This window comes from Diuraphis noxia, unplaced genomic scaffold, assembly GCF_037042655.1.
Source record: "Diuraphis noxia isolate RWA-SAM2 unplaced genomic scaffold, SU_Dnox_SAM2 contig0002, whole genome shotgun sequence".
NCBI lineage: Eukaryota > Metazoa > Arthropoda > Insecta > Hemiptera > Aphididae > Diuraphis > Diuraphis noxia.
This window is the reverse complement of record NW_028301712.1, coordinates 41,486,130-41,503,243: the sequence shown is the minus strand read 5'-3', so window position 1 is coordinate 41,503,243 and position 17,114 is coordinate 41,486,130. Positions and strand designations below refer to the sequence as shown.

Here is a 17,114-nt window from a genome sequence, read left to right as displayed (position 1 = left end):
TCCATGCACATTGTTAGTATGAATCCTATATAAATATAGCATGAATCCTTCTCAAAAATATAATAACTATTCTCTCGCATATGCTGGTTGGCTGTTTACAATTTAACATTGATGACATAACGTGATTGAGTGTACGCACCGCCCGCTGCCACTAATTCCGAATGGGTGACCACCCGGGTTCTTAATGGCAAAAACCTTGCCACATATACACGTGTTAGAAACCAACTGTACTCTCCCTTATAGTTAAAAAAACCTATGAAAAGTAACCACCTATTGGCCTATATGTTTGCGAGAGTTAATAATATATATATATATATTCAAACAATGCATAATATACAACTATATATTAGCTAGTTTCTGTGACCCTAATAAATTCTGTACACATACTTTTCTTTGGATCATTTTGTTTGTGTATTATTTGAAAAAAAAATATTTTACTCAAACAGTATATAGACATATAGTATAAAAGTTACATCTTATATTTATTGTACAAAAAATTATTTACAAAATTACATAATTATAATAACAAGCATAAAATATATAATAATAATAATGGTATAAATATACAAAACTATAAATACCTTAAGATACAAGTTTAATAGCTGTTGGAAATTCAGACATCATTACATAAAACGAATATTACAAAAATAAATGTCAAGTCTTTTTAACAAATATTATCAAAAGCTGTATAATAAAATCAATGTCGTCAACAAGGAAACGATTGGTATCTATAACATTTAATCATCTGTGTGTGGGTCCAAACCGGTGTCGATGAAATCTTTAACATTCTGAATGAATTTTCCTGGTAACAATCTATAAAATCGAACATACTGTTATAACAATAGTAAACAACTTACAGTTAGGTATTAAGATCATCATACACAACACATTATATTATATTATGTATAGAATTTATAAATAATTTTCTAATGCGACACATCGATAAAATATTGTCCAATTTCACTTATACAAAATAGGTTACTTCATAAGTTGTTGCATGTGCACTAAGATTACAGCAATAGTCAGGATTACTTACAGGGCGTTAGTCTATGTGTAAATGAGTTATATTTAAATAATTATTTTGAATAAAAGATTTCCGAATTTTATGATATAATTAAATCGTAATCTTAAGTATTTACTGACACAACAACAAAAAAAAAAATAAATGAAATTTCAATTTGCCGTGTAAGGTATTTAAAAATCTAAAATTGCCAATTTAATATACATAATTTAACATTCGGTGAATTTAAAATTAAAATGTAGATTTATTAATTTCCATTAAATATTTATTTGTTTATTACATTATAGATAATTCTACAGTTTTTAAAGTTTAAACTAAATACTGATTAACTACCTATTACCTATATTATCATCAATGGATGGTAATGTATGAGGATAAGCATGGTGAGATGTAAACATCTTGCGTAAGTCTAAAACATCTTTATTTTATATTTATAAAGATATTATATTATATAATAAAAATTAATATACGCATTGTATTTTAGGAGAATGTGTGGATTTCACGTGGACACTGGATACTTTCCATCAACATTCAACAATTTTAAGTAGTAGGGATCGATGTCAAGTCCAACATCCTATATAGTATATTATCTACCTAATATACTTAATAATAATACGCATTCGAGAACCACTCTGTATAATAATGTATAAAGTACCTGGATATCCGGTCGAGAGGCATCAGCATCCACGGTATACTGACTTCTTTATAGTTACGCCTCATTGATTTTACAATAATATTGGCTACTTTTTCAGGTGATTGCATGTCCAGCAAGAATGGGAATCGATTTCTAGGTTTCTTAACTAGTCCTGTGTTAACCATAATCGGGTAAACTGTAGTGAATTTGATTTCAGATTTATTGTTTTTCGTATCACCAACTCTTAACTCTTCGTATAAGGCTTCCATGAGTCCTGCAAAACCAGATAAGCTATCATGTCTAATGTGTCAATGACAATATTAAAAATAGTAACTCCATATATAAGTATTTTATTTGACAGAAAATATTTTAAAATATGTTGGTACAATATAGCCGTAACTACTGTCCTTTTAAAACTACCTACTCAGTTGCGCATTATACATTTTGTATTATGTAGAATGAATAATGTATATACCTAGGTAATTTATCATTATGATAGTAGGTAGATAGGTACTTTAAAATAATTTCTAGATCTAAATTATTTTATAACCATTTTTATGGAGTACACGTAAATATATAATATTCTATGATGTCTATTTAAGAATAACGATACATCATATTATAAAAACTAGTTATTATCTACTGATTGTTACGTGTCGTTAATAAAACAACATAGAACTAAATGTTGCAGCAATATCATATATTTGCCTATTTAACCTACTGTTTGAAGGTAAGATTTAGCAAGAATTTAAATGGTTTTATACTTTTATAACTGTTGAACAAACATATCGTCCAGCACCAAATTGTACCCGTACCGACATTGTTATATTATGTATGCAAATATGCAATATACAATCTGCCTACATACGTCACATTTATTATATTATTTAGTTTCATGAAGTGATACATTATTTATTTAAAAAATTATTTAACAGTTTAACACGTAAATATAATCAAAGGAACAGCGTTTGCCGTTATGTATTCACGAATTATTTATGTAAATTTTATCAACGTTTGAATTGTAATATTTTTCACACATATGTAAGTAAGGTAAATATTAAATCATAAAATAAGCACACAACAAATCACGCAATAAGATGCTTATAAGTTTATTTCTGATGTAAATGGTTTTTTAAACCATATACTATAACTTATAAGTTATAACTCATCTTCTAAGATTAATAAATATGCGTACGGACGTAGTTTACGGTTACTTCGTTTATTTTCGAAATATAATTTTGAAGCTTGGAATCCACATATAATTAAATGAATTTAAAGCTTATAATTATCTAATCTAAACATTCAATCCACCAATTTAATGTTGAACTAAAAAGTTCACAATTTTAACGAATATATTGTGTATTATAATTATCAAATATTTATTGATTTAGAGTTAGTCTGTTACCATGTTATATCGTAGAAATATGCGTTCCGCGTATAAATTAGTTATGTTATAGAATTATATTAATAATTAATAATGTATATAGATAGGGACATACAATGTTTTATAATTTTTATTTTATTTTTTATGTAATTTTATATTGGTTTATAGAACTTGTAACTTGAAATTGTATACCCATAATAAATATTTTCATAAAATATTAATTTTAATGACTTCATCATAAGAAATTATAGAAATGTTATACATATCAAAATAAAATGTCAGATATGTATGATATTTTATTATATAGTAAAAGCATCTCATTGAATTACTCTCATTTTTTACGACCTTGGTTCTTGACTACCTTGAATACCACTGGAAACTCGAACAATTTTAAATTTTTATTCGAGAAAAAAAGAGAGAGTATTCATTATATGTGCATTATATTTATCATTTTTATATTTCACTATCATAAGTCATAAACTCATAACTCATAAGTAACTGGATTTTTAAAATTGAATCATTTTGGAATTGATAAACTATATTTAATATTACCTCTTACGGCGAATTTCGATGCGCAATATGGAACAACATTTGGGAGTCCAATGACACCGCACATTGAAGATAACGCAATTACATGGCCATGGTTGTTTTCAACCATACTTGGCAAAAAAGCTTCCAGAGCCTGATAAAATTTTTAAGTTTATACGTTGAAGATATAAATATATTGGTTATTAGTTAAGTAGATCTATAATTTATTTCAGCATTGAATTTACCCAAAAATGAGCTAAAACGTTGACGTTGAATATTTTTTCAATTATCTCGTGGCTTTGAGAAAACAGCGGTCTGCATGGCATAATTCCCGCATTATTTACCAATACCGATACGCTACCAACTTCCTGTTTAACTAAGGCTGCAGCATCCAAAACTTCCTGTCTATTAGACACGTCCACTCTGTAAAAACATTAATAACAGTAAATCCAGTGATCAATACTTATATGATTGTATAAAAGCAACAAAAATAAATTAAATTTTTAAGTTTCATATATATAGCGATATACTTAATATAATAAATAATAATATACTATATCATTATTATCAAATATTCATATATTATCCCACTAAGAAGCAGTGAGCCAATGAATAAACCAAAATAATATAACATTATAGTATAATATATCATTAAATATAAGATAGGTCCTATAGGTAGGTACATTGATAGTAATTTACATATTATTAAAATAAATTTGGAATTACATATATATATATATATATATATATATATATATATATATGTATAGTTGGATATAAGATAAACCGTTAAATTCTTATGTAATTATTAAGTATTTAATATGCAGACAATTCATAACGTGGGTAGAATATACAATAAAAATATAGCAAAATTTTACCTAGGTAACTAAAGAATGGAAGTAAATATAAATACAACCAAAAAATGCAGAACTTTAAGAGTGAATGTTTTCTAACTTCTAAAACTATAAAAATATCTTTGTATAATAATTTTATACAAAATAATATGACAAATTGCTACTGTTAATATTTTACCACTTTATCAATATAATCTAAAAAACAGCAAAAGAAAACATACATTTATATTCTTTCCTGGTTATTTTCATTCTAAACAAAATTCTCGAATACATGCGAAAATAATTACGTATAGGAATAAATATATACTTTGCAACATTAACTTAAGTAATGTGAGTAATGGATGATAGAAATTATTCGTATGAGAATATACAATAGTTTATACGTGAGTTGTTATACAATTCCAAGTATATAATTTATAAATTGTTTGTGTCATATATAATTGGTGTTCCTGTAGGCTGCAGATTCATACAAATTAGATATAATGTATTAATTAAATTTCCTTTTAAAGTATAGGTAATTGACGGTCTGAAATAATAACGAAATTTATAAGAATTATTAAGTATACATAGGTATTCTGCCATTTTATAGAACCAGTTAGAATAGATAGTTAAGTTTGTGTTGCAAATACTTTTACTTTCACCTTATAGTTTTGTTTATGTATCAGATGTCCACCGGAAGGTGATTTCTGGAGTTACAAAGTACAATAATATATGCGATGTTAAGTGATCATGGCAGTGGGGACAAAAACGCGTGACAATTTTGTACCCTATATTTATATAAAAATATTCCTGTATAGTTGAAGTAAAATTTTATTTAAAAAACTTAAAAAGGATAATATCGATTATAGATAATCGATTCCCTCCAAACCTTGTAAAAAAATCTCAAATTTACTTATTGTTTTATTATATTACAGATTGTAAATACATTTATTTATAAAAAAATAAAAAGATAATCGATTTGCTATACGATAGATAAAGAGACATAGACTGTATAGAATATATACCTAACTATTGACTATTGAGTAACATAACAGTAATGTAAGTATACATATATTGTGTTAAATTTGAATTCAATAATAAATAGGTATACAATACTGGCCTATTAGGCCTATATAACTGGTTATATTTACCAAATATTTATATTGTTATTTAAGTAATTTATTTTACGATTAGTACCTAATAAAATAGAACGAAAATATTAGGCATATTTTAAAATGTGCAATGTATATAATATAATAATAAACGTTATAAGTTTTAAATTAGTATTCACGAATAATATTTTCAAACTAAAACAAAATAACTTAAATCGTTTTTTTTTTAACCCAGTGAAAATTTTTTACATCGACAACATTTATAAAAAAACTAAAATAAATCGAAAATTTCAAATGTCTATAAATACCTCAAAAAGAGAATATTTAGAAAATTATGACAAGTGTAGGAAATACAACATTTGGTGAAGATTTTTAGTAGGTAGAAAATTCGTAATTTATACATATACATAAAATGTTGTGAAAATTATTTAAATCATGGAAAATGATTTACGTTTGACTATTTTTTATAATTTAAAAATAATGATTTGTAAGAAACCTTGTACCGATTTTGTTGAATACTGCAGAACTTGTTTAATAGTTTCCGTTTAAACTTAAATTACAGATCCAATTTGAAACCATAAATCATCGACAAACTTCAAAGCATTTTGACTGCCTTGAAACGTGAAGACAGATACAAAAAACACATAGGTATTTAATTATTTAAAATGGTTATAAAAAAACTCCCAATTATCTAAACTCAATTCGACACAAATAAAATATGTTTATATAATTTGTGATTAGTATTTATTTATATGATCATTGTTCATTCGTGTAGAAAATAGAGCTATAATATTTGAAGTTGAATTGTTATGAAAGTAATGAATTAAAAGTTTGGATTAAAAATAAAGAATAGTTTTTCATAGTTCACTTTTGATCGTACAAGGCACATGATACTTTAAGTCACTAGTGAGTTCCTATACTTAAATACTTTACGAAGACTCTCTCTAATTCAAATAATAAGAATTAAAATAGGTATCTATTTCTACGTCACAAAATTCCTTTCCTATCTGAAACGTTAATTGAAAAATAATTTTAAAAACAACTGTTTTTGAGTGATGGTGTTTCAGTCACATACTCACATCACGTATTTAGCAATTTTAATATAGAGATTCAGTACATACATCAAGAGACTTTTTTCATTGACATTTGTAAATGTTGTCTGGGTCAACGTCATTTATTATTAGGTATCTATACTTTGCAGTTTGCGATTTAATATAAATAAAAGAATTATTAATTTTTTATAATTTTATTTAATTAATAAGCACTTACATCTTGATGTATGTAGTTATCGTACAATAATATTACTATTATTTTGTATATTTAAGGCTCACAGTAAACAAAGAGGAATCTACCTACTGTAATATTTTTTATATCACTTGAACAAATCGTCAAAATCCAATATCAAATTAATTAAAATTATGCAACATAATAGTTGAAGAATTTTAAAATTATCTATCATTAAATTCATTAAAACTTCTATTACGTCATAAATGACGAAATGTAAAATAATTTTAAAACTTTAAAATACAGTGCTACATATGATTAATGATATGTTGTTAGTTATTACAGTGTTTTAACGAGTGAAATTTAAGTGCCAAAATAATTATCCAATTATTAAAGTTATTCGTAGGTAAATAAATTATGTTCAAATGATTTTTTTTTCTGTATTTATAATTATTATTTATAGTAAATTAATTCATTACATTTTTAATAAATCATTATGCAGTAAATACAACTTACATTTATAAGACAACTGAACCGAGAATTAAATTTTTAAAATAAATTATGCACTTCCTGCAATAACTCCATATTTTTTTCATGATATAATAGTATATAACATTATACTACATATAAACATATAATTAATTTAAAATGTTAATGTTATTAACTTTTAAGTATACCTACCTACACCAACGCTACATTTTTTTTAACAATCTGAGGCGGCATAAAATACAATGCTAAATGAATTACTGAATAATAAACTCATTATTCTTCAATGCATTTTCATTATTAGATTTTTATTTTATTCACAAGTAAATATATATTATATTGCACGTGTATTTAAATTTTACTTATTGTTTTTATAGTGTTATACTGATAATGGATTTATAGCATTTTCATGTTAGTTTGCAATTTCAACTGATCAATAAATATCATCTTATTTAGAATGTCTAAATCCAACATTTTATTTCGAATATTTTTTTTATGTTTATGGTTTTTGCTTATTTTAGAATATTTGTGCATTATCTATGTTTTTTTTATAACTTAAAATCCAGATGATGACATTGATATGGAAGCAATAATATGCAAGTAATATACAAAAGGAGAACAACTAATTATACGAATGATGATAAAGTATTAAAATATAAATTTAAATAATTCAATCAACATTATTATTTGTTTTATTGCTTAGTATGTTTTTAATGCATATATATGTGTGTTACTTTTGTAAGAGCTTCAAGTCCCTAAGTTTAACTTATTATCGTCTATAACTGTTATATATTTACTAATACTCAAATTTGTGTGTTCATTTAAAATCTCTCAAAACTAAAAGTAATTGTTCTAGCTTCCGAAAATAGTTTTAAAATAACTAAAATTAATAAATTACGGCTTTTTTTTTAAAAAAAAACTACAGATTCGACATAATATAATACTGATATATTATATATCAATAATTCATTAAAATGCATACATCGGTATGAAAATATGATTTTTGTTTTTTGGTTAACTATTAATAGGCTCTATGGTATTCTGTTATGCTTTAAGCGTCATCATTTCCATTTGTAGATCCAGCACCGAACTCCAAGAATATTTATAAGCACTAAATAATGCTTAATAATACGCTTATAAACAAAATTATACTATTTAATATTTATAATTATATATTATAATAGATGTTAGTCTTACGTAGCCGGATGATTGCAAAATATACTCACTTGTAGGTGTAAACACGTTTGTAACCTTTTATCTTAAGAATCTGTTTAGTTTCATTATTTCCTTTTTCGTCTAAATCCCAGCATACAATTATTGCATTTTGAATGGCGAACAATAGTGCTAATTCTCGGCCAATTCCATGACCAGCACCAGTTATCTAAAAAAATAATATGACGTTTGGTTAAACATTTATTACAGAAAATAAAGAAAAGTAATCAAAAATAATATCTAATACAAATTTTAATAAATATTATCAAAATAAAAAAATTGATTGAATTGAAATTAATTTTAAATGAATGAATGAATGAAGTTTTTAACAAATGTCAATATCAAACAGGTTATTAAAACTATAATAATTAACAGTGAATATTATTATTTGTAATTTATGTGGTGTCAAAAAACAGTAAATACATGACCAGTCATATTATAGCATGCAATAATATTTTAATTCAATAAGTGCTTACGAGTACAGTGGTTTCGAAAGGTATTAAATAAATCTATTTCTATTGAAAGGATTGTTTGTATGGCCATAATTTATATGCTAAAGTTTATGAAATATAGACGTCTTCAATAAAATTAAATCTTTCGAAACACTGAAACTTGATTTCTAAAAAACACTAAGGATGTAAGTATGTAACTGATGTATAGTTAAACTTCACAATCATCATTCTGGTTTTATATTTATCTTTAATTTTACAATTACCCTCAATACTCCTGATACCTATACCTATTTACTAAATATAAAGTATTGAAAAGCAATCATAACATTAATTAGAACGTACCTATGTTCTTATATGTATATGTTCTATATAAGAATAACATGTACTTAACAATATTATACTATTTATTAATAACTTACTAATATAATTTCGTCTTTTAGTGATTTTTCCAATGGAGGTAAAAATGTTCGTATAATGGACTCAACGGTAGTATAAATGAATTTTAAAACCAAAAGAATTAACTCTATGAGTAATAAGCCAGCATAAGCAACTGAATTTCCCATTGAATTTGACCTAAAAATAAACAAGCAATAAAGACTTATTAATATATGATAATATTAAACAGAGTGCTAGCAGATGATCCATTTAATGTGTCTCATGTCTACCTATACTCCTCATTTCAAAAAGCTTCAACTTTTTGAAAACATCTTTTTACATAATTTGTTATCATATCAAAAAAATAATTAAATTATTTACTATTTTTCAGTAGAATATTATTCGGAGTGTTTTAATTTACAAAGATCAAATTTTTGTCAAGTAATACATTAATTATAAACATTTTAAGATTATATAAACGAAGTAGAGTGATTAAACCCTAAAATTGTTATCCATTACTCCACTAATCTAAGTTTTATAAGTTGATAATTTAATACATTTATATTTTTATAAGTTATAAGTTATAAATAATGAGCTACTTCTTCTAAATTTAATTTCGTACATTGAAACACTCCAAATAATATTTTGTTTCGGAATATAAAATAAAAAAGTATGAGTGACATAGTGTCGTGTCATTCAAAAAAGAAAAAAACTTCAAAATAATAGCAATAAAATAGAAGAAAATGTTTGTTCAGAAATTACCTAAATTGAATTAAATATAATAAATATTTTCAAAAAAGTGAAAAGTTTTCGAAATAATGGGTGAAAACACTTAAATTAATCGCTTGGTATTAATGGATAAATGGATGACATCCTAGTCATTTTTACTTACCTATATCTCTTGAGAGGTGGATGAATTGACTCATTTTTATTTTCTGTCATGATTACTTGTAATTATAAGACCGATTAAAATATTAAATTTTTCTTCATTCGAATAGTACTTTTTCTCACCTGGAATAAAATTCAAAAAAAAAACATGAATATTAATTATTATTTTTTAAAGTATCAAGACTCTATACTGACTATATTGTATATAATTAAACAATAATAAATTATTATTTAACACAATACATAATTTTTTTTTTATCGCTAGGTAAGGAACACTATATTATTGGAAAAAATAATAATATTTTATCATGGTTTTTACTTTTTTTTTAAATTACAATCTATATATATATGGTATTATATTATAAAAAATATTTTGGTGTATAAATAACGAAGTTATCATAAAATTTTGATGATCTTTTAAAGTTTTGACTAGTTTGATGAGTGAAGTATAGAAGTAGTATACCATCTATATATAGGTGCAGCGTAATTAATAATTATGTTGGGTTACTAAACATACCCCGCAGCCCTGCCACTTTACAACTATTTATTTGAATTTTCAATATTTTAAAGTTAAAATACTTATAAATAAAAATTATTGGTTAAATATTAGATACTTGTGGATCAAATTTTATTCAAATTATAAAATTAAAAATCATAACGATAAACTATATCATGCAATTATATTCTTTTGCTAAAATAAATGTTTTTGATAAACTTAGAATTACATACATCATGCATAATTTTTATTTTAAACAAATAATATTATGATGAATCTTTTGCGTTATTTAAACTTTTATGCTTTTTTTTATAGTATTTTAGATAAAGTACAAATAAATGTTTCTATTAAATATCTAATATCACATTATAATAATACATTATAAAATAATAATTTCGTATAAGTAATTATTAATTATTGTTACATAACATGAGCGTTTGTTTTCTAAAAAAATCTAATGAAAGTGGGAATTTTATTTTCTATAATCACTTTATAGCAAAGTATGAATTTCTTAATATGTAGGTATTATCATTGATTATCAGGATGCATATATGCCATATGCAACAAGAAAGTGATGTTTTACGTAAGATCAATCAACATTTCTCGACATTATTTACCAACTTATTAGTTATTTTTGTAGTGTGATTAAATCATATTATTAGATTTTATCTATTGTTCTTTTACTATATACACGTAAATAACATTTTAATATATAAATATTATGTTCATTCATAAAATGTTTTTAAATTAATTATAAGAGCTACGAATATAAATCTATGTAGTAGGCAACACAAATTATATTAAACTAATTCGTTTTTAAATTCTTCTTCTTCCAACAAATATATAAATATTTTAAAATGGAAATAATAATAATAATAACAAATTATTACCTATACCTATAACTTTTATATATAATAACAATAAGGTTAAAATATAAATTATTTATGCGAGGTCTATAACACAATGTTACGATAAAAGCGCATATCTATTACTAAAAAAACTTAAAGAGTCAGATCACTTATTATTTACTTAACATTTTAAGTGACCCAATGAATATATTGGTTTTACAATATTCTGTTCTCATATTATGCCGAATACCTTCACTTCCATTTAGTCTTCATCAATATAGCAATATGCCCATCTATAGCGGTCATAGCAATAAATAAAATCATACAAAGAATGATGCTATTATATTTTTCATAGAGTTTTTAGATTATTTTGATACTAAAATCAAATTTTAGATAAATATCTAAAGAGGATAGTGATAGGCGTTATAGCCTTATTATAGATTACCTACTTTTTCATTCATTATCTTATTCAATAAATGTTTAATCGTAAATTAATTTTACGGAAGCTATTAACGTTAAATTTTAATAAAATTAGCTATTATTTCGGAATAGTTTTGTTTAATGAGATCATTTAACACTATTAACTTAAATTTAAAATATTATTATTTGTTAATAAATAATTATCCTGCAAAGTGGAGAATATCAAAGTGAGCTGAGTACTAAATTTCAAGATTCTGTATAGATTTTTATTGTTTTACCTACTATTATTAGGCGATTGGATAATATGTTATATCGTTTATATTTGTTGATTCGCGTAGTAGGTATTTCAATATGACAATATCATAGAATCAATGCCTTGTATTCATAATATTCATACCAAGACGATCAGCAAAATAGAAATTAACATTGTTTGTAAGTGAAATAAAAACCAACACTTTATTCAATAAATTTAAGATGTTCAAAGGAAAATACTTCTAAGATAAATGTAAAAATAATCTAGCCATGTAGGTATAGATAATTTACTAAGCTAAACATCCAATGTAAATTATATGAATAAAATCGTGATTTGTTTTCATATTGAAGGTCTATTACGTAAATGCAAAATACCATTGAAATTGTTTTCATCATTTCATACTTGTCTTTATAAGGAATCTACTGATGAATTATAAATAAATAATATTGCTAAGTTTCTAGAAGTTCGACACATAATCATTTTCTATTTTTTGTATTATTTGAAGTTTGAACATATATACTGATTGACGGTAATAACTCCAATAACATATTATTTTAAGAATATTTTATGTAGGTAGGTTAGGTAGGTAGGTAGGTACCTTGTTTAATTTAAATAATTAATAATTATACATACCTATACATACCTATACCTACCTATATGGTACATAATTGTAAGTAATAAAGAATTATGATTAAGACATCTTTTTAACTAAGCCCAATGCTTGTTTAGTAGCAAAATATTCTTAGATGACCTATACTTGTGTGGTTACCTACTGTGCATGTAACGTAATAACGTATGTGCCTACTGTGAACATATATATGAATAATTTTTAGGTAGTGTGTATTGTGTACAGAGTACAGTGCTACTCATTTCATCAGATACAAAATATATTAGTTATAGGTTTTTCACTTTGGTCTAAAATATAATAATTTCCGTTAATAGATCAAAAACGATTCATTGTTAAAATTGTATATCGGTGACTAGACTGCAGGTTGGAGAACAAAATGAGAGTAAGCATCGAATCAGAAAATGTAGAACAGTAAAGTGGAACGCAAAATAAACGTAACATTGAATTTTCACGAAAACACTTTATTATATGTAATATGTATAATGTATATATATTATATACATATATTATATTATATATTATATACAATAGGAGATTAAAACTTTCAATTTCATTATTTTGATACTAACACTCGCATTTTTTTTTTCATCGATATGCATTTTAATTTTAAGTGATTAAAGTTAAGTATCCAATACTTACTGTGATACTTATATCTTGTTATGGACGTTAATATTTTATTTAGTATAAAAATTACATTAAAAACCTATATAAGAAATAATAATATGTTAAAATATGTTTAAACTAGTATGAAATCAAAAAAAAAAAAAAAAAATGGAGATATTGTAGTCGATTAATCAATGATAAAAAATATTAATTTATAAATGCATAACATAACTAACATTTCACTCGAAATCAATTAATTAGGAAACTTATATTTTATAAGAAATATTAAAGCATTCAACAATTTTGAATTTATCGGTCTAGTTATCGCTCAATATTCCGGGAACAGAATTTGGGTCTACCAAACTCTAATCTGCTAGAGTAGTGTCCTATTTACATTTAAAAAAATCGCTTAAATTCGTTCGGTAATTTCGGACTTTATCCGGAATTAGAAAAAACAGGCTCATATTTATGTATAAATTAAATATTGACGATAATTTATGATATGATTATCTACATATCTATATATGAATATCTATTTATGATGTACAATAATAACCATATAGTAGTATAGTACAATCATTAATCAATAAGAAGTAATAGTTGTACGTTATAAGTTTCTATGGTTAATATTTTTTTAATAATAATAAAATAATAAAAATCGTTCGAGGATAACTTTTTTGTTATACGTTTGAATTTCAAATGCTACATAATGTTATGTTTAAATAGATGTAAAAATTTACGCTCAACCTATTTTTATATTTCAGTAGGACAATATTAAAACTTTGTTTATCGTGTAAAAACAATAGCCAATGGTCACGTTACCGAGGATTTTTCCTTAATAAAAAAAAAAAAAACTTGTTCTACAATACATTTAAACAACAATTTTACCAAATATAAATTTAAAAATAAAAATTATAAGACTATGGTGTATAGTGTATACATTAAGAAATAAGAATACTTAAGCTCGGATTCGAATCAAAAATGTAAAAAGTTAAATAATTTCCTGTAATATAATATGTGGATTATAAATAGTAATTTTATTAAATAATAATGGTAAAACACGAATTGATTTAAAATAAATGAAAGCCACACATTCCTATAAATATATCATTTTTGAGATTTCACTTTCCTTAAAATTTACGTAGGAACTAGTAAGAAAAAGTAACGCCTTCCAGCAATGATGCAGTATTCACAAGATTGAAACCTGTAAAACTAGTACAAGATACCTATTGATAAATATAATATTCTGTATGGTACATTTGCACCAAATTACCGTTGTTATTATAACCGATGTTTCAATAATTCTATGTTTCTATTATTATAAATTTCCAAACTTGTTTATTGTTCATTGTTTGACTTTAACTCATACAAATTAACCCATGTTTTTAAAAATTTTTTTTATTAAAACTTAATAATTTAATATTTTTATTAAGAGATACTAAATGTTTACCACTATAAAATCACAATGAGTTGAATGCTAAAAAATGATATAAAACTAGAAAAAAATCAACTTATTACAATGAAATATATATTTCATGATAACATTTTAAAAATGTATACAATATTAACTACGGAGAATGGAGTTTTGTGATTCACAATTATTATTATACATTTGAAAGCAATATTAAATCTTAGAAATCTAATTCTAAACTGAACTAAACTTAATTTACAATAGTATTAATTTATAAATTGAACAAGTACCTACATATCAAAACAATTATATGAGTATAAAGTAGGAATCTCAAAATCACTTTGTCAATTCTTTAAAGAATTATGCGGGTAAAATTGTCTTAAAGTTCATAAATTTATCAAGAAATTTCTTAAATCGCTGAAAAACGATTTTTGTCAATTTTTGGCGTTTCGCCAATACTCATTAATATCATCACCAATATTCTTACCTAATGGCTAATATTAATAAATACAAATATTTAAAATATTTAATTGACTCACTAACACGTTTAATATTAACATATTTTTATATTTTGTATCTATACATAATATTTAGTAAATACGGGTCATTTTACTATGCGAAATTGGAGGAAACATATACATATAAAAATACGAAATAGTGAATTATAATATGAGCAAATCAATACTTGCGTTTAATTGTAAAATAAACGTCGCATACTATTTTTTTTAAATAATTATATAATTATAAAGCCATATTAGTTGGAAATAAAAATAGATTGTAGATACTTGATCTAAACATTTTGAGTAACTATATTTGATAAAAAAGGAAGGTAATGTGATTTATTCACTCTATTGTCATTGTATACCATAATTTAAAAATATTAAAATACGTTTTATATAATTTTAGCATCCTCTTCATGATTGAATATTTTCATGCATATAATTACAATAATATTAGTGGTATACTGTTTTATTTTAAATATTACAATATTAATAAATGGTTATTTTAAAGTGGAATTATTTTTCAAAAAACAATGTTTTTAACTACAAAAATCAACAATTATACACTATACTGTATTGCATTCATGAGTTCAACGGCAGTCCTGTTTACCCGTATTGCCATAACCATGAGTTACAACCACTATCGATTTTATGATAATACCAGTACACCGGGGTTACAGCTGTGCAGATTCTGTGAAATCAATATTCCTGACTCTTGCAGCACGAGAAGCAGATATTTTACCTCTGCCCAGCGTACTCTTTAACATTTAATACCTATATGAATATTACATTGATGATGTATAACAGTTGACATTATAGGTAAATTTTATGTATAGAATATTCAGCTACTAATGTTCAATAATCACGAGACGCTGAAACAGTCAGAAACGTGTGATTCGGGCTTACTATAATACTATAAAATATAATCACAACAATAACATACTTACATACCTATCACCTATTTTTCTACCTACTGCAATTCAATACAAATAAGTGTTTACTTGTAAAATTTTTACTGATAATCATGAGTTCTTAACCCTGTATAGCAATTTTTCCTTCAATTCTTTGATAAAGTTTTTGAAAAACAGTAACTACAACGAAACTATTAATTTAAAATAAAATTTGGACCACTTACTTTATTTTATTTTTGAGTGGGGAGCCATGCACTATTCTTAAAAAACTTCAGTTTAGATTTCCAGTCAGAGATGACTGCTTATTTTCAAGGTAGGTACAGCTGCACACTACTGCACCTGCCAGCCTGCCCTTCGAATACTGAAACTACTGTTCACACATGTGTGAACACACTGCCGCGGCAATACAATACGCACTGAAGTCTGAACTCTGAATCTGAAACACTTTCTTGCTCATTATCGTGCGGTCTCCCGTGACAACAACTTTCCACCTCTTCTCCGATCGTTATAAACGTTGTCCAGTTATCGTGTTATTATGTTAGGCGCTTTCCTTTCTTTTCTTTTTTTCGCTACCGTGATTTCGCGAAAACTACAGTGTTATACACAATAATTTTCAACGGCTTTTTAAAATAATAATGTGACAACGGACAAAAATCCTTACGCGGGTAGCTGCTTAATAGATTAGGTATAAGGTACCTACTTATATATGTGTTAACCAAGTTCATATTTAATATAGGTAAGGTTGGTATCTACATTTCCAAATTGGAAGTATTCTATTATTTTTAACTTATTGTAATTGCAAATATATATTTAAAGTCTATACCATACCTGCGGTTACAATTCTAACAAGAATGAAGGAACTATCTTCAATAATTAACAGATTATAATGATGTAT

General features: G+C 24.7%; 1 protein-coding gene across 1 annotated transcript; it reads right to left on the bottom strand.

Annotated features, from left to right (window-relative positions):
• Positions 1 to 463: 463 nt before the first annotated feature.
• LOC107165563 (estradiol 17-beta-dehydrogenase 11-like) lies at positions 464 to 16,647 on the bottom strand. The gene is made up of 8 exons (XM_089219937.1): positions 16,444 to 16,647; positions 10,154 to 10,272; positions 9,306 to 9,459; positions 8,449 to 8,603; positions 3,813 to 3,990; positions 3,592 to 3,721; positions 1,677 to 1,929; positions 464 to 813 (listed from the first exon to the last, which is right to left on the bottom strand). The coding sequence occupies exons 2-8, from the start codon at positions 10,201 to 10,203 to the stop codon at positions 738 to 740; spliced, it is 996 nt and encodes a 331-aa protein (XP_089076063.1). The 5' UTR covers positions 10,204 to 10,272; positions 16,444 to 16,647; the 3' UTR covers positions 464 to 737.
• Positions 16,648 to 17,114: the final 467 nt, after the last annotated feature.